The 19,977-nt window shown below is 40.5% G+C and overlaps 1 protein-coding gene across 1 annotated transcript in view; it reads left to right on the top strand.

Moving 5' to 3' along the window:
• LOC146834631 (vitellogenin-A2-like) overlaps positions 1 to 16,153 on the top strand; it is an 83,171-nt gene extending 67,018 nt beyond the window's left edge. The window contains exons 28-34 of the mRNA XM_085602102.1: positions 896 to 1,034; positions 1,128 to 1,263; positions 2,141 to 2,327; positions 5,094 to 5,182; positions 13,248 to 13,345; positions 13,440 to 13,621; positions 15,889 to 16,153. Of these exons, the coding sequence (XP_085458228.1) occupies positions 896 to 1,034; positions 1,128 to 1,263; positions 2,141 to 2,327; positions 5,094 to 5,182; positions 13,248 to 13,345; positions 13,440 to 13,604 (814 nt within the window). The 3' untranslated portion in view covers positions 13,605 to 13,621; positions 15,889 to 16,153. The remainder of the gene's footprint in view (positions 1 to 895; positions 1,035 to 1,127; positions 1,264 to 2,140; positions 2,328 to 5,093; positions 5,183 to 13,247; positions 13,346 to 13,439; positions 13,622 to 15,888) is intronic.
• The last annotated feature ends 3,824 nt before the right edge of the window (positions 16,154 to 19,977 follow it).

Genomic DNA, 19,977 nt, shown 5'->3' on the forward strand with positions numbered 1-19,977 from the left:
TAGATGCCTCTCTATGCAATACTTGAAGTTCCTGTGCCCTGCAGAAATGTGAGGGTGCAAGGTTTACACTGGTAGAACCTTAGCTGGTTCTCTGTGGGAAACCCTTGAATGGGGGTCCATTAATCTTGGGACTACAGACCCATAGTGGCCAGTTGCTCCATGCTTTTTATGGTGATGCGACTGTCACTCTTATTGAAAATCTCATAGTGGCCTACACACTACATGTATGAGGAATTTTTATTTTTGTGTTGTTTTGGAACAAACTTCCACTTTGTTTGTTCTTGTAGCAGGTATATCAAACATGGCGCTCGCTCATCAGATATTCAGTGCCTTTGATGAAGCCTCCTCAGAAGCGCCTTCACTCAGAGCACAGAAATCCGTAACTGGCAGGTAGTGATTGCTGCATCAGCTGGGGTGTACTCTGCTAGGAGTGTGGAGGCCAGAACCTCTGCTGACCTGGAGGCTGCCAGGCCACCCTCTAAACTCTAAAGGAATCCCCAGGAATTATCTAACTCTACATTCTAAAGGAATCCCCCAGAATGATCTAACTCACCAGTGATGGCACTGACATAACCTATGCCGAAGGACTGATTAATTGATTGCCAATGCCTATAATAGGACAGAACATGCACTTGAAAGATTGAAGGAAAGACTCCAAGTTGAAATATACAGTCTGCAAAATCTCAACTGATCGTAAATGACTCCCTACAAATAGATCAACTAGTTTTACATTCCTAAACCAAGACAAACTCACCCATTAAGGAGCATGATTAGCTATTTAAAAAACTGCTACAATGCAGAGCACTATATTTATGGAAACATTACCACCTAATTTTATACTTCATCTAAATGAGTAAATCAGCATCGAAAAATGAATGTTTTATCAATTATGCAGGGCTGCACAGTTTGTCCCAGGAGCTGCACTTATGGCTGGGTTCTCTGAAAAGATGCGGAAAAATCCCTCTAAGAAAGCAATAGTGGTCCTCTCACTAAGCTCTCCAAGAACCATTGATGCAGTTATGCAGGTTCCAAGGGTAAATATTACAGCTACTGACAGTAACATATTTGTATCTATGTAAAGAGTGGATCCAACGATATTTACTGCCTTTTTTCTGATTACTCTGCAGCTCACACTTTATTACAGATCCATTCAGCTTCCAGTTGCAATCCCTGCTGCTCATCCTACGCAGATCTCATCCCTTCAGTCCCCCAGCTGGAATATTTTTACAGAAGCCCCTGACTACCTGCTGGACAATCTGAGAGGTAAACACCTGGGATTACTTATATCTAGCTATTCCTTTGCTCTCGAATGTCAATTTAAGTTTCTTTTAAGGCCACACTTGCTGTTTGCCTGGAATATCAGAACATGCCACACATTTGTGTAAAAAACTTTAAAATATAAAATTGCAAAATTTTGAATATATACATGTCCTCCTAATTACAATAATTAGTTTGAGGAATATTATAAAATCACTGAGCACAAGGCCCAATAAAAACTGGTATTACGTCATACTTTAAATGTCATTTTTTTAAACCTATAATTGTCTAAACTTTTAAACGCTCAAATAACAGGCACTCTAATAATATATATTCATACCATGGCTAGGCATGTGCATTGAAATTTGCAATACATATAGGATTTTAACGAGGCATGTTGCAATCCATGCAACCATGGCTTTGCTAAGTCAAAATAAATGAGTATGCACGACGAAGGAAATGTGCAGTCATTTACCTGAAGTGAACATAAATAAAATCAGGTTTGTACAATGAGGCACTTGGTGTTGATGATAGGACCAAATATTTAAACATGGATGCCAGTTAGTAGTAGCAGCAGCTACCCTTGGCTTTCCATTTGGTAACCTTGATCTCAGGCATCATGTGGTCAGAGGCAGTACTATCACATAGGCTAATTTCAGTCATTTTCACTCCTAGCAGTTCCTCATCACTAACAAGGATGAAGTTGATGAGCTAGGTCTGAGAAAGGGGCCAATTCAGGAGCATCAACCTTTAAAAAAGTGTCCTGTCACTTCCAGTAACCAGTGCATTGCTGAAAATCAATGTCTTGTTTTTAGAGTTTCTGTTTTTCTCACTGTAAGGTGTCCAAATATAATTATTTTAATTTGTGTTTAAAATTTCTTAGGTCGCTGCACGGTTTCCAAAGACACAATCACTACCTTTAATGATGTCGCTTTTAACTACTCGATGCCCAGAAGCTGCTACCATGTCCTGGTCCAAGACTGTAGTCCTGATCTGAACTTCCTGGTGATGATGAAGAAAGTGAGAGAGTCTTCCGAGCAAAAGGCCATCAATGTCAAACTTGGCAGCTAGTGAGTATTTTCAGTCTAACAAGCTGAATGTTCAAAAGTGTGTATCCTTGGTGTTACCCTTAGATGTTAATCTCTCAAAACCAGTAGAAATGTGTTCCTTGTGTGTTTTATTCTATGAAATGATTGTCTAATGATTTTTATGCTTTATCGGATTACAGAGGTGGTTAACTCAATGGTTGAATATAGTATTCTATATGGAAGTTTACATAGATTATTATGTTTGAGCCATTCAAACATTAGTACCTTCTTTACCCAATTTGATGGCCTCTTTGGACTAAGATGATGCTTTTAACCTAGCACTGAAATGAATGTGTTTACTTCATTAAAATGGCAGATGTCATTACGCAGCACATGGCACATTTCTTTATCAAGCTCATAAGAAAAATAGCTAGTGCAAGTGACCCCACATAGGTGTGAATCTGAGGAAATGTGCAGATTAGACTGAGGGACACAGGATTCAAAAACCTTGAAGGACATAGAAAAAAACTGTGCACTCCGGTTCTAGTTTAAAACAGTTTAGGAACACTGGGTCTGTTATCTGAGGAGGACCGCTGCTTGCGGTCAGGGCAATATCTCACCTCTCGTTGAGCTATAAATATATGACGATAGCTATGAAAGGACTCAAAAATCATGCAGAGTATCTTACAGTGGATCATGTGGCTAATAAGAATCCAGTTGATCTCTCTGGTACCCTGTGCCAACCATACTGTTTGATATTGCCTACTAAGAAAAAACTGTAACCAATTAAGCTCACTCACCTCCAAGCCATCCCTGATGATATGATTAAGTAGGATAACATGATAAGCCATAACAAATGCTACAGATAGGAAGATTGGGGCATTGACATGTCTCTGATCCAAGTCCATTTGTAGGTCATCTAAAATAGATACCAGAACAGATTCAGTATTATGTGGTGGGTGAAAGCCAGCTTGTGAATCATCTAAGAAGTTTGTCTATTGTGAATGAGTACATAGGATACTTCCCACACAATTTTTGTGGTTTTGGGAATGATTGTTAAAAGTGAAATTGGATGAAACTCTTTATGTCGTATGAGTCACTGTCTTTTTTTCACTTTGTAACAACAGTTTCTTCTTTAAGGGTGCTAGGAATAAATTCTTCTTCAAGTGGATAATTAAATTAAACAAGCAAATGGTCAGATTTAGTGCTGGGTAATAGATGGACAAGGTTTTAATGGGGTGTCTGAGTTTACTTTGGCAATCATAGAGAGTAGGTCTTCTCTAGTCATCTGGACTGAAGAAGATTCATTTTAGAACTGAATTTTAGGTTGGGGAGGCAGGGAAAAAACCTTTGTAAATATCTAGGCCGAAGTTGACAAAGTTTTCCACAAATACAAGTTGAGTTGCTTGCACAACACTTGTGCTGGAATCATGCAAGAGGTTATTGTGGAAGTGTCAGAGAGCTGAGAATCAAAATGATTTATTTCTGCTTATTTGATTCACTGATTACAAGACAAAAATAATGTTGTCCTACCCAAATAAATGTTTTTTGTATGCAGCTAGCCCTTTTTTAAACTCTTCTTTAACCTTTAACAGGATCCCCCATTTGCATTGTAACCAGCTGGGTTTAACTTTGACCTGTGCTAAATCATGGGAGTAATATGGAGCAGAAACTTATTTAGAATTTAAAGGGGCATGGTTATCAAATGCCATCATTAACCACTTGGAGAAGAGCAGACATTGATACTAAGCTAGCTCTGTATTTTTAAGACAATCCCATCAAAGGACTTGGCAATATTAGTTAATATTGCTCTATCCACTGCAAGAAATCCTAATAGTATAGGAAGTCTGTGTTTCCTTTGGTAACAATAATCAGATTTAATCAATATTATGGTCATACGGGGAAAAGGAAGGACAGAAGGTTTACCTAATGACAATTAATGATTAGACATGTTCTAAAGCATGTCCTTTCACCCCTGTGGGTACAGGTATTGATTGTATTAGTTGATTGTGTACTTTCAACCAAACAATTCATTTAAAAAAATCCCCTTTGGCTCTCATCTGAGTTTTCTGTAACCTGAGTGCTCTGATTTGGATTATTACGGCAGTGGTGATGCAACACCAGACATGTCTCCTAAAGTTCACTATCTTGTAATAGAAGCATGCCTATTCTGAATTTGGCCATTTAAAAACAAATCATATGACAGGATATTAATTAACTGAGGGATCTAGCATATGTAACAAGCAGCATGGTTTTTTGCAGTAAATAAAAGCAGAGTAAAACACTGACACTTGCTAATTGACCCTTCCTATCCCAAAATGCAACTGATATCAGATTAAAAGAAATGAGCTAACAATAGATAAACAGGCTATAAGATGGAAGGTGGTCCATCATGAAGACCCAATCTGCTGCCTACCCCTAGCCAGAGAACAGGTATGGGCTATGGGTGGTGGGTTTAGCCCACTTTCAGGGTGGTAAATGAGAAGTACGACTCTCGAGTGTCGAATCAGATGGCACAATGTTCATTCTTGGGAATGTGCACCATGTGAAAGGGATTTCTTGATTTGCCTGAAGTATGTGTCAGGGAAGTCCTTGAATGCCACCACCTGACCACGTTAGTGATTATGCAGTGAAACATTTATGTTTTATAGGAAGGGTCTTCTTTTATTTCAAAGTGCAAGCCTATCAAAGAAACAGAGCAAAGTGTTATTAGCGCTGGGCCACTCACTTACCATAACAAAGCATGTGATTTTGCTTTGGTAGTAAAAGATATAAAAAACATCCATATAATCTGTTCTTCTTTTTCAGCGATATTGACATGTATCCAACTGCTGACTCCCTGAAGCTGATGATAAATGGTATTGAAGTCAACAGGCTGCCATATGAATCACATTCTGGTAGGTGACAGAGTTTTATTTAATGCATCAATAATCAAACAATCAATTCCATCATAATTGAAATGAGGACCCATTTAAGGGTCAGTGGCAGGGTTCTACCAGGTTACAGCTGATAAGTTGGTATAACTCAGTTGCTTCTATTATGAGATAAAGCTAGCAGTTGATGTTGCGGAATCATCACTATCAGCATCATGGAATAATGCTCAGTTAAGAATATTAAGAGTCCTGTAGTTTTTCACTGTCCTTCTATGTATAAATGAATACAGACTCTTCTCTGACCCCTTCTCCCGCTCTCCCCTGCTCTCCCTGTCCTTTCTTTTGACTCTACTGTCTTCCCTTGCTGGTCACCAACTCTCTCCATGGCCTCAAATTGTATAAAGTGGTCTGTAAAACGCGTTAAAAGTGTAAGATTTGTGGTCCAGGTTCGAGTGATTTTTGGGTCCTACAATGTGTAAATCATGTACATGCCCGTCTTTCTCTTGAAAAGATTCACAAAAACCACCTTTAAAAAGCCAGGAATCTACTTCTACATTTGAAGCAGATTTCGTAGCACAAGGAGAGGCAAGATGGCGGCCGCCTGGACGGCTGGATGAGCTGCCCTATAACTCTCCACCGCTGACTTGTCTTTTTTAAATGAAGAACTTTGCTATCTGGATGGAAAAAGAGTCGTGTACTCACCAAATGTTGGCTAGTCTTCCCTAATGATTAGGCGTTTTGTGCTTTGGTCACGGAGCATCCCACAATCTGAGCGGTTCTGAAGCCACTACGTTTCCATCAGCTGTGCAATCTACGGTGCCGCCAATCGCCGCTATGCCGCCAAAGACATCTGGCAGAAGCCTTAGGGGTCGCGGCTTATCGTCTGCTCTGTGCAGTCAAATGAAGACTCCAGTGGCTGACTCAGGTATCGAGAGCAGGGAGGCTGGCAGGGAGGCCGGCAATCCTCAGACAGCCCCTCCTTCCTCGATGGAATCCACCGGTAAGAACCATACTTCTGGCCGGGGGAGACAGACTGTTCCAGCGTTGTTTAAAGCACAGTCTTTGAAGACCAAGCCACCGCTTAGTGCCCCGGAGGGGGCTAGAGGAACAAAGTCACCAGCCCTCATCTCAAATGGTTGTTCTGAGGTGATTGATGATCATGCTAGTGGGGGGTCTCCCCCTACATCTGTGTTATTACCAGGGAGCGAACTGTCTTTGAGTGCAGAATCGCTGGCTACTGTTCATGCAGCATCGGGCTAGGCTATAGGCTCTATCCTAATTGAATTTACAGAAGGGCCAGAAAACGACCTAATCTCTACCCAGCAAATGCAATACATTCTGGTAGATGCAGTCCCCCCAGCTAAAGTACAAGAATCAGCGCGCCTATATACATATACAACAGAAGCTTTGAATACCCAGAAGGAAGGCACTGACCCTAACAGGAAGGATGACACATTGGATACATTTTTTTCTTTATCTGATGTATCCAACTTTTCAGAGGACGACACCCAGGAGATAGAATGGGCTGGGGATGGGAGCAACACCAGCAGCTTCCACTGGGAGGGTGACGTTGACCACTCTCAGCTGAACCCAGAGAAGGTGAAAAAACCGAGAGTAATCCCTACTTGCCCTACTCCGTTGGAGGAGGTCACTGGAGCTATGTCCTGGGACTATTCCTACTCACCAGACTTGGGAGATAAAAATAGCACAACGGATGGAGCATTATCTGCCAGATTGGTTACAGCTCCTGGCTGTCCTGACGAAATCACCTTGTCTACAATCAGGTGATGATGACACATAGGGAGGAGGCAAGGGTCGAAAGCCCCCGTACACAAGGCACCTGCAGGAAACTACAAAACTCTATCCGTAGGATAGCCAAGACATGTTCAGACTTTTCCACAAGAATAGGAGAAGCAGAAACCAGGATCTCTCAACTTGAAGATGAACTGGCGATGCAGAAATCCAAGACAGAACTTATGCAGATGGCCAGAGAAGATACTCTGTTTAAACTGACTGACTTGGAAAATCGGGCTAGGCGAAATAATCTTAGAATCCTGGGCATCCCGGAGGGTCAGGAAGGTTCTAACATCCACCAATTTGTGACCGAACTTTTCGAGGAAGCTTTTCCAGATCTTCCTCAATGGGACTGGAAGACTCAAATTCAAAGGGCGCACCGTTTCCCATTTAACCAGCGTAAATCAGGGGGGCAGTCTGTCAATCGCCCTCGGGCCATCTTGATCTCTCTTAATAATTTCCTGGCCCGGGAATCTTTGTACGACCTGGCCAGGCCCGATCGTAAAAGAACTGGAAAAAGCTGTAGCTTCTTTGTGCGACCTGACTTCTGTCAGAAGACAGTCGAACTACGATGGCATTTTCACCAATTGATGCCCGAATTCCAGGCGAAAGGAGCCCAGGTTTTCCTCCTGAACCCGGCCAAATTAAAAGTGCTTTTAAAAGGGGAAACTAATTTTTTTCAGTCAGAAGCTCAGGCTAAAGGGTATCTACACTCGATAAAGTCAAGGCATAATGTCTGATTTAACTATCAGAGCCGCTAGTTGACAGAATTTTGCTGACTATCTGTGATTTGATTGACTTTCTGTTTCAATTAACATTGTCACTAACCTTGCTCAGGAGGCTCTCTGCTTCTCTTTGTTTTTTAGTTTTTTTCATTTTGAGCTGGTCTTTTCCGGTTTTTCCCGGCTCTGGCTCTTTTTTCTGTTTCTTTTTTTTTTTTGTTCTTCATTGCATGTTCCTATCTTTAAATACATGCAGGGTGTAGTGGGGAGAGAGTGGGTTGCTTGGCTCACCATCACCAGGGACCACTGGTCCCCAAGCCTCAGAAGAAGAAGGTTGGAGGGGCGGGTGTAGGGGATGGGGTAGGGCAGTAAGGGTAAAAGGGTAGGGGGTCACTTAGGGGGGGAGTGTTAAGGGAGGTGGGTCCTGGGGGGTACAAATAGCTCCTTTTAATAGTAGTTGTGGCAAACAACACAGAATACTTCAAAAGCATTATTTGGCTAATCTTATTTTTGGTTATATCCTGAATAGAAAAACTGTACTGATCTGTTTTGGGGGTACTGGGCTGGTCTGGTCAACAATTAAGGATGCCGGGTAGGCACAACTATATTCAAATCTGCTCTTTAAACTGCTTTAGGCTAAATGACAGAAAGAAGAGGGGAATTTTAGCAAAACTTATGAGGCACTTGGATATAGACCTATTATGCCTACAGGAGACTCATGTCTCTTGGAACAACCGGGCTTGGCTAAAAGAACTGGGTCTTGAACTTATTGCTTGTACTCTACAAACCACAACCACTAGGGGTGTTGCCCTAATGGCTAGGCAAGGCACTTCTATTACTAAGCAACTGAAGGTGGACAATTTAGGCCGCTGGGTAATCGCTGACATACTAATCAAAGGGTCATCCTGCACTATCTGTTCCCTGTATGGCTCTAACCTTGTTGACTCTTCTATTCCAAATTTCTTGAGTATCGAACTTGCTCTATGGCCCTCTCCTAAAGTTTTATGTGGGGATTTTAATATTCATTTGAATGCGAATTTTGATTTGTATAGTAATACCCCATACCTTGGAAGGAAGGGCAAGACATTCAAAGCCATACTTGGGCTCTGCCTTGAACATGCCTTGGTAGACGTATGGCAAACATTGCGACCGACCGACTTTTACTATATGTTTTTCTCAGCCCCCCACAGTAAATTCGTACGTTTGAATTATTTATTTGTTTCAGATCCGATTCTTGAGGGGACTAGCTGCGAACTGCACCCTAGAGTAATTTCGGATCATAATCCGTTAATAATGCAAATTCCGTCGAGTGGCCCAAAAAAAACTGTGGCAACTTGGACATTTGAGCGAAAATTGCTGCTGGACCAAGAATATTGTAGGTATATGACAAACTGGATAACGGATTTCTTCCATAGGAACAAGGGTACAGCATCCGACTTAACTGTCTGGGACACTTTTAAGGCTGCTGTGAGGGGGGCGACCCTTACTTTTTTCCTTCATCGAAGGTGATCAAAGAAAGGGTTAATGGTTGGGTTAACCAGCTTCGAGTAGCAGAGGAAGAGCTTATTCGTGTAATTGCAGATCAGGACAAAAGAGAGGAATGCCAACGTCAGATAGCAATTGTTAGAAATAGCATACATCAAAATTTTGGGGGAGGAACTTGCCGCTAAGTTCTCTCAATATAAAACTGATATTTATGAGTTTGGCGAAAATACTGGCAGACTGCTGGCCAAAGAGTTGCAACAGAAGGCAGTTTCGAACCAAATATGCTGAATCAAAGACAAAAATGGCCAGATTCAGGATTGACCGGGCAAGGTTTTGGAGGTATTCCAAGAGTTCTATAAGACGCTCCACTCTCCAGACGAGTACGAAGAAGAAATACCTGGTGTGCAATTTCTGTGTGACTATAAAACATCCAAGGTCACACCGGAACAGAGGGTTACACTCTCCGCCCCGATAACCAGGGAGGAGATGAAACTAGCGATAGCCTTACTGGCAGCAGGGAAGGCTGCTGGTCCTGACTAACTGCCCCTTGAATTCTATCGTATATTTTAGGCATACTCTATTCGGAGAGCTTGAATCTTTATTTTTACTTGCACAGAATGGTCAGACTCCTGACTCTTGGCATAAGACTACCATCGTAGTCTTTAAGAAAAAAGATAAACCAGAACTCAGCACTTCTTCCTATCACCCGATTTCCTTAATTTGCGCCGATAGTAAAATGTATTCTAAAATTGTTGCATTAAGGCTAGCAAAGGTTATTGTCCCCCTGGTTTCTACTCATCAACACTGCTTTATACCTGGTCGCAATACATCAGATCATATCAGGCGGGCAATAACACTATCTGATTGGGCTCTGGTTTGCAAACAACCTCTGGCAAAGATCCTGTTGGACGCCGAAAAGGCGTTCGACAGGGTCTCATGGGATTTTTTTATGGCAACTGTTAAAAACCAAGGGATTCCCTCCGGAGTTTATTACAGCTATACAAGCCTTATATATTTCCCCAGCGGCCTCTGTTCGTATTTCTGGCCAAGAGTCGCGTTCCCTCTCCATTAGTTGAGGAACCCGTCAAGGGTGCCCCTGCTCTCCGCTTCTATTTTCAATTTATATCGACCCCTTTCTGAGTAAACTGGATAACAATTCACGGATTAAGGCTGCCATTGTTAATGGTGTGGCTTACAAAACACTAGCCTACGCCGACGATGTTGCCATCTTTACGAAGGATATCAGTTCTGCTCTTCCAGCAGTTTATGATTTAGCCAAACAATTCGGCGCAGTCTCGGTCTATAGGCTTAATGCTGATAAAACCCAAGTCACACATTCAGATTTTTTAAAGCCAGAAGGGTTCCCAATAGCCCCAGTAGTAACCTATCTGGGGGTGAAGATCACGCCATCCGTAGAGCAGATACCAGAAATTAATTTGCCACCTATTATTAAAGAGGTGAACCAGACCCTGGAAAGATTAGACCATTTGCACCTCTCACTCCAAGGTCGCTCTAATGTCATAAAGATGTCCATATTTCCTAAATTTTTATACCTATTTCGCACTATCACCATAGAATTCCCAGTGCACCTTATCTCTAGTGCAGAAAGGGCTTGCACAAGATTCTTGTGGGGTTATCATAAATCTAGACGGGCGGCTAAATGGCTAATACTCCCTAGATCAAGGGGTGGCCGGGGCTTACCTTCCTTAACGCTATATTCCTGGGCTGCACTGTTACAGCAAATGGGTATATTATTGGTCGGAGGAAAGGCGATTGTGCCGGAATTTGCCAGACCTACAATCTTTGAGGTTCTATTAGGGGAAGATGCTCGTAACTGTTTAGTTAGAAACGTTGAACCTAGTTATTATAAGAAAGTAAAATTCTAAGTAATGCAATCTGCCTACTCTGTTTGGAAAAAAAACAGACGCCGTTTTGGCATATTCAATATCAATGCTTACACCCCTCTTCTGTATCACGTTCTGTTGCCGCCAATCTTTCAGGACTCGATCACTATTAGTTGGGGTACTTTAGGAATTAATGTATTGGGCGATTTCTTCTCCGAGGGTCATATAACTTCTTTTTCCGACTTACAAGATAGATATGGGCTTCCTACCAGGCACTTCTTTATGTTTTTACAAATCCGGAGCTACCTGCTTAACCATGTAACACCAGGAAAGGTAAGTTTGGGAAAAGTCCTTTGATGGGGACTATTGAGAAAAGGTCTCGGATCGGGTTAATATATCAAATACTTATTTATGGCTTGCCCGACGACTTAACTATTCAAAAGGACAGGTGGGACAGGAAATTTGGCCAAGAGAGCACTGACCTGGAAGCTTCTTTGGAGCTGGCCAATAAGACTTTAATAACTGGTAGTCTGAGGGCCCAGCACTACATGTCAGCTTTTGATCTATATTATACCCCCGGGAAAATCTCGAGATGGTCTAATAATCAAGGGAACTCGTGCAGTTGATGTGGCATCTTGGCTGCTGACACGATTCATATGTTCTTTTCCTGTCCCAAACTGTCTAAATATCTTCAAGATATTGAATTATTTCTAGCTCAGATAATTGGTAAAGAATTGCAATTAACTCCCACTTTAGTGATCTTGGGGGTTGACCAGATGCAAAATCAGGCAGGGTGGAACAAATCTGAGGAAAGCTTTGTGTTTATTGCTATGTCTATTTTAAGTTCCCAATGGATCAGTCCTGATTCCCCCACATTTTTAAATTGGAGAGCTCGGCTGTTGGCAATATATATAATATGAAGTTAGCAGTATACAGTCTAAAAGGACGTAGCAGATCTGAAAGGAGCCGGAAAATTTGGAGCCCTATCACCGAATGGATCAGTTGAATCTTCTTTTTCGTTTTTCTAATTTCCTTTTCTTTCTCCCCGATTTGTTGTGCCATTCTATGTGGTTTTGCTTCTTTTTCTCTCTCCGGGATATTCTGTATTAATGTTTTGACAGTCTTAAACCTACGTTTGACCACAACTTTTGTCAAGGAAAAAAAAAATTCAATAAAAAAAAAAAGTTAACCCAAAAAAAAAAAAATGAAGCAGATTTTGTACTTTTTGGGATTGCCTAACCAATATAAGCCAAAATCCTGGCAATCAATGGCAGTCGTGCTATTCCAAAAGCACCCCTACTCCCAAAACTGTACTCATTTGAGTTTTCATCACCCATACAAGGTGCATGAGTAAACATGAGCATTTTTAACATTTTCCTCTGGAAGGTAGATATTTCCCCTTTGTGTAAGCCCCTTGTTCTACCCCTTATGCTTACATTAAATATGGGAGTGTTCCTTTTGTTCTCTAATGCAGGAAAGGTTCATAAATCACAAAAGTTGTACACAACTTCCAGGTTTCCCAAAGTAACTATGTTTATCTGACAAGTAGCTAAATCAATAGTTACACGTCTGAAATGTATTCATTTCAGTCTTTTCTACAAGCATTGGAAAATCTTAACTTGAATTCATCACTTGAAGTTAATTATCGCATTTTAAAGATTTTGAATGCTGACTTTTTGTGGCAACACTGGTTGATTTAAAGCAGAGTGCGTGATCCTAAAAACTGTATTTGAATGTCCTCACGGATACATTCATACCACCTTCTGCCTTGATGACATGTGAATCACGTTTCCTTGCAATGTTGTAGGTTTGCTGAATTGTGAGTCAGAAGAATCACCAGGAGTGAAATCAAATACAAAAGTGGTTATGGTACCACAATATTACTTTTTGAAAACTGACATGCAAACATATGGGGACCAGCATTTTAGCTATCAGAATATATTGAAGATAAGTAGGCATAGGTATGCATAGATTTACTATACTTAACTCCAAAGGTAATACAACAACAATGCACACATATATAATGTTCTCTAGGGCTTGAACATGCCTTGCAAATCAATTAAAGGGCCACCTCCTACATAGTAAGCATGTTTGCAGACTCGTTGCATTCTAAATAGAAGTTTCAAATTAAAACTATATGTACAGCTCCTATTTATTAACTGATAAATCTCTATCTCTTCTTGGATATATCGCTAGTTACTTGTTCATTTGAAATTCAACCACATACACTTCTTTTGATTCCAGAACCGCATTTGAAGATTGAAAAGGAGACTGATGGGCTGATCCTGCTCGCACCTGACTTTGGCATTGAGAAGCTTCACTACAATGGAATCACATGCCAGGTATTCTGATGCATTTCACTCACTGCATGGTTGGCCATATTGACAAGATTACATAGATTTACATCAGATGTCTCTTTCTTTGTTTATCATGAAGGTTACACCAGCTTTGTGGATGAAGGGCAAGACATGTGGAGTTTGTGGCCATCATGATGATGAGAGGGAACAGGAATATCAGATGCCAGATGGAATTGTTGCTAAAGATGAGGAGAGTTTTGTCCAATCTTGGAATACAAAAGAATCATGTTCTGTTCAACAGTGATAAAAGGTTTAGAACTGGTGAGTTGACAAAACTGATTCATTGGATGAATGCAATAACTCTAGCAGAGTGGCTGTCATGTTATTAGAACCAAGTCTACCATATAGATTGGCAGAGGGGCCCATGTAGCCAATAAAACATTTCCTCTCTCAAGTAGTTTTCCCGCATTTAGCTTCCTGGTATCTTCCAAGTCATTATTGAATATTATTATCTTGGTATGTTAGCACATTTCATTTTGTCTCCATTTCCAAATAGTATCTAGAATGTCAAATTATGAACATGATCTGTTTAATGGTAGGATGAATATCGCAATTTATCTTGTAGGATAAATGTTTGCATATTTCTTAATAATTTTGATTAAGACTGTCAAGGAGGAGCAGGGTTGTGCTGTCATAAAAAGAATATTGTTTCTATCCCCAATACACACACACACTCCATGCACAAAAGGTACTACACATAAACACACCCACACATAAATACCTACCTGTTCTGTTTACTAAAGGGATGAAATGAAACTAAAAGTGGTTCCAAAAAAATTCAAAACTATAAGATGATATTGCCTGTGAAGTACAAACCCTTTAAAAGTCATATCTCCTCAGATTCACCATTTGCGACATGGAATTCCGAATGGATACCAGTTCAGTTTTTGGCACTAATATGTTTAGGGCCCCCCTTTGACGCCAATTTGATATCATATGTATCAATATTTTGCAACCAAATCCAAATTGAAAACATTGACATGTTGCCAACCCCCCCACATTGGCATGGTAGCCCTTTACAAAAACGAAGTGGTCCAATTTGGAACTCTACCCGTTTGTGGATTAATAGAATCAAGCAAATAAATTAAACTCATCTTTTTAAATGCATCCCCATTTTCTTTAGGGAAACAAGCTGTAGTAAAAAATAGATATTTTATTGAAAGACAATAACAGATGTTGTGTTCTGCGGACACAAGCAGTCCACTATCCTTGTGATGGCCTCCAATTTGAATGAGTCGCAATTTGCAACTTACCTGATGAATATGTATGAGGTAGGTTGAATTGCGACACCCTCTGAGTCTGAATTTTCCAACTAGAACTAACGATACAAAGATCAGTTCAGAAAAGTAATTACTGAACACAAAATTAGTGATTAGTGATTTCAAACTGAGACCCGTGTTTTGCAACAAGAAAATAAAATATTGGCCCTATGATTTCTCATCAACTTGGGTTTTCCCTCTGAACTATGTCACATCACTTAGCCTGCCCTTCACTGTGCCTGTTTAAGGGATGTATGTATGTATGTGATCATCCATATAGTAATTGATCACACCCATGAGACAGAGAACCAATTATGCCACAGCATAGAGAAGCAAGAGACCCTAGAAGGTTGTTGACATGTTTCAGCTTTGTCTCAGAGGTGTACCATGAGTTCCCTGTTGGTGACGTTATATTAGTTAGGCCCAGGTATCCTAGGGAGCTGACATGTTCCCCAAGGCAGAGAATGTTGAGTTAGTTTGACTGAAATGAGGACCCACATATGGGTCAAGTGAAGGGCACTACCTAGGTATGGCTGATGTCCTGTATGATGGATTGATACAATTATGCCCTCTGGACAAAGCCAATGGACCTAGGCACTACCTACCCTGCAATTGAGTGGACAGGATAGTGGAGGTGCAACTGCAATTCTGGTCTTATTTGGTTTATACTTCTAAAAATGCTGAGCTATTGGAAAATATAATCTTGCAAATGTAGCCTTTATTGACTATAAAGTGGGGTTTACTTATGATTTAGCTTAAACAGTCTTTAAATAGAATTTATAGAAATAGAAGTCTGCAACCAAAGAAGTATAGGAGCCTCTCTTATAATACTATATTTACAAGACAATGTGTCTTGTAATACCACACTTTTACTCCATAGAAATTTTGCAAGGTAAAACCTAGTGTAAGTTGTATGAGGGAAACACAATTTGGTCTTAGTTTTGCAGCTTGTAGAATGGAGAACTAGCACTGGAAGATAATATGACATGTGGTAAAAATTGCATCCTGTCGGATTGGGTATAATATTAAGACCCCAAATAATAAGATATGTGTAATGACACCCTTGGTAATGCCTGAATGTATTCTGCTAATAATCTGGGAGCTTACTACTAAAAAAACAACATATACTCATTTATGTTTCGCCACTAACAACATATGTATCTACATTTGTTTGTGTGCATTTATTGATGTCTCTTATGGTAAACACTGTAAGGGCCTCAACGTTAACCTGGCTGTCCCTTGTTGATAACCTTCACTCTTTTTGTACAGATTCTACACTGAACCCTGCTGATAGTCTAAAGTAGGCAAGGAGTGAACATTTTTAGTGACACAACATGATGCTGATTTGGAGAACTACAAAGCACTCCGCAGAACAACCACTCAGAGGATGAGATTTCCACATCAACCTTCAACCAGTGTGTCATTATAAATGATTGTAAACCAAATCTAAATTGATTTGCCATTCGAGCTATAAATGATAAATTCCATATAAATATATTATTTCCAAATAAATATTTGTTTCACTCAAAAAGAAGCACAGGCGTCATTGTTTCATTTCAGTAAGCAAGTCATTAATGCGTAAACATAAATTGACCTTTTCTCCAAAGAATTAGGATTCGTGTAATTATTTTGCAGTTACACTGGAACTAGGGGTGCAGCACCTGATGCTGTCTTAAAAGAAAGGTCAGTAAAATAATGGAATTCAAAGAGGACTCTTCAAAATCATTTATTTTTCCTTCCAGAATGTAATCTTTTTTCAAATATGTACGATTTAGTGCCAAGCACCCTTTCCTTTTACAGATAAATCATTTAAAAAACAATACCTGTTTTGGTTTCTTTTGGCTGTGTGTGATCCTCATTCTGTAACCTGAATCCAAGTAATGCTTAACTGAAAATCAGGAGACTGGAAAAGAATGTTCTATAATTATTCTAAAAACACACACAAGTTTGGCTCCTTACTAAGACCTTCTGATCAATTTCTTGTGCTCCAAAGTGATGTTGACATGTTTCAGCACATACCTTGAGGCTTTCATACATTCCTCAACAAGCAGATTTAGAATTGCTTTATCCACAAGATTTGGCTGTTGTCAAATTCACTTTGCATGAGCTGATTTGACAAAACATAATCCTGACTGCGACTCACTTAAGCATAGGTGAATTCACTTCTTCATTTTAACCCCTTACGTTATATGTTAAAGAGTCATGAGGTTGAATGCATCACTGGGTGTCAAGAGAATCCAGTCAGAAAAGTATTGCAGTTAAAATTTGCAGCTTGAACAGGAATATGACACCTGAGACTATTGAATAAAGTTGTCATCTGACAAAAAAAAACCCAAAAAAACAAGTTTGGCTCCTTACTAGACATTAAGCATATTGAAAAATATATCACCTTCATGAGACCTACAAATGAGATATTTCCTGTAATTGTTTGTGTTAGATACCCTACATAATAGAAGCTTGAACACAAACTGCGTCCAATAGATGTGCAAGGTGATATGTATACAAGCCAACATTTTAAAAAGCTCCTTCTCAGTTAAGATTGACACTACTGTAGATCCACAGCAGAACGGATCTCCTATGGTGTTAGTCTTTTTCATGGATTTTAGATTTTGAGAAGAGTCAGCAGCAGTAGCATAAACCCACTTAGCTAGCACACAATAGCATGACAACATCAGCTAGATAGTAGTAAGCTTCTAAGCTTCAAAGCTTGACTCTGAGTTCTTCTTTAGAAATAGGTGTGTCATAAAAGTAGGGCCCAATTCACAAAGAAAGTCATAAAATAAAAGATGTGTGGATATACCGTAATCATTGTAGACAGTAATGAGTTTTCCTCTTTTCAACAACTTCCTGTGTGTATGTCAAGACAATACATGATTTACGTAGATGTCACTCAAGGGAAGAGCCAGAAAATTAAAATACCCCCTCTATCAACTATAGTCCATTTGCATTGAGTTTAATTTCACACAAAAGGCCATAGTGGTAAATGTTAATCTCACCCCACACGCTGCTAAAGTGGGAGCAGGGCTGCTTCATGATGCCTGTATAGTGAATACTGGCTGACTGATTACAGAATAGATGCATTGCCTTACATTACGCCTACAGACTGCCCTAGATTAGAACAATGTGAACAATCCACATATATAGGCTGATTAAAATCATGTAATGTTTTTGATTCCCCATTTTCAACCTGGAAAGCATTTGAATGTTACAAAATTCATTGTATAGAACCTCTTTATAGAGGTGAGATCAGGGTAATGTCCTACACGAAATAGGTAGAACATTTACATCTACTTTATGTCTGTGTAAGTTCAGAAATATTAGCACCAGGTTCTCAGATTTCCAATTGTAGATTTTTGGGGGATGCAAATTTTACTCATGTTGTGACTATTTCACAACTCCACAGGTGGGAAGGAAATCCTGGCAGCACTAGTACTAAGTTTGGATAACATGCAATGATAGCATTTCTACAATGTCTCTGCAAAGAATAGGCAATGTCCAGTGTAGCCACTGTCACACAATAATTTTGATTGCATTTTGGATTGTTCTGGACCATGCAAGAAAACTGGATAAACAACTGCAGTCTGGCTCTATCTGTCCATAGTAGCAGCAGCACAAACTCTCTAACCCTGCTGTGGCCTAGGCAGTAGGGAATACAAAGTAGAATGTTAATTTCAAACTGTCAATGGTAGCACCAGTGAAAGTGCAGTAAGTGTCCAAGGTGAACAGGCTAGATTGAGTTCTTAACGTTCTGGTTTAGGCCTTCATTTAAAGTCTGGTGGAGAGTGTGCTCCTTTACAAAGATGACGGAGTACCTTTTCCACCAAACTGAAATTTTGGCCACCTGATTTAGATGCAGGCTGAACTTCAGTATGTCAGTCGTGGAGACTACTCCGTCTCTGCTGCTGACATACACCTCCAATGGTCTGACGGAGTAAGGGCCATAGGAGTATTGCGCCATATGATTACCTGTCCGATTTAGTTTGGTCAGTCAAATGGCCAGTGTTCACTTTATGTTGCCGCCGTGTAAAACCTGGGTGTAAGGGACAGTGAAAATTTCCCTCAGACCTCGGGTGACAACTCCCATATTGCTGATTTGGGATTGTTAGACCTAAAGTCCTTGATGTAGTCTTCCCCCAAAGTTTTGGCCAACTCAACTCCTGTTTGCTGAATTTTGTTTACGTTGGCCATAAGACTCTGTGCACTTTACCACTACTAACCAGTGCAAAAGTGCTTGTGCTCTCTCCATAAATCATGGTAAAGTTGGTTTAGACCTGATTGCCATATCTAATTTACATATAAGTCCCCATAAAAAGCATTACTTGTACCCAGGGCCTGAAAATTAAATTCTACCAGTGGTCTTGCAACATTCATTGTGCCACTCACTTAGGTAACACTTTAAAACCTGTGTCAGGCCTGTCATTGCAGCCTGTGTGGCAGTTTTAGGCTGCCAATTCGACATGGCAAAAAAAAACCTTTGCCAGGCCTAAACCTTCCTTTTTAGAACATGTAATGGTACCCCGAAAATAGGCTCTAAACAGCACACAAGGCAGATTGCATTGTATTTAAAACATTGGGTTATCGTGCTGCCTTTAATAAGTGCTAACATTTTAATTGGGAACAGATAGGAATGTCAAATTTGAACTCAAATGAATTGTAATCTAAACTCCTCTTCTTTAATAGCAAAGTCAGATTTTAAGTCACATTTCTGAAAATTATGCTTTTAGAAAGTTGCCATTTTCTTGTTCCAACCACATGCCTGCAGCCTGCATCCTGTGTCACATGACTGTGAATAGCTTGGCAGTTGGCCTTTGTGTATTCCTCCTGGAGAGTGAGACAAAGTGGGAATAGTGATTGGTAAGAAGGGCCATTATACCAGGATCGATGGGGCAGAGCAGATCCCTGCCCTGCTTCCATTTCAAAGGACTGCCGCCAGCACACTCAGAAGAAACTTGGCACCAGCATTTTTGTCACCCTAGGCTACTTGGAGCCTTGACAGGGGAAGGGAAGATCTTTACACAACCAGATTTGGCTGTAGCAAGGATGTTAAATTCAATTCAAAGGCTGGTACCAGGTATAAATATTGGACCTCCTGAACCACCTCTTCTGTACACTCCTGCACCTGTGAACTACAGAAGAAGGGCTACCTTGTTCCCTAGAGGACTGTCCTGCTCTTCAGAGGACTGCCCTGTTACTACCAGAGGAGTGCTCTGCTGCTTGGGGTCTGCCTTGTTCTCCATGAGACAGCCCTGCTGCTTGAGGCCTCAGGGTATCTGATTGACTCCAGTCAGTTGGCTGACTTCCTGTTCTAAGATACAGGGACACAGCAAGTTCCAGAGGCCTACTTATATCTGCCCACCT

Source organism: Triturus cristatus, chromosome 4_2 (genome assembly GCF_964204655.1).
Source record: "Triturus cristatus chromosome 4_2, aTriCri1.1, whole genome shotgun sequence".
NCBI classification, from domain to species: Eukaryota; Metazoa; Chordata; class Amphibia; order Caudata; family Salamandridae; genus Triturus; species Triturus cristatus.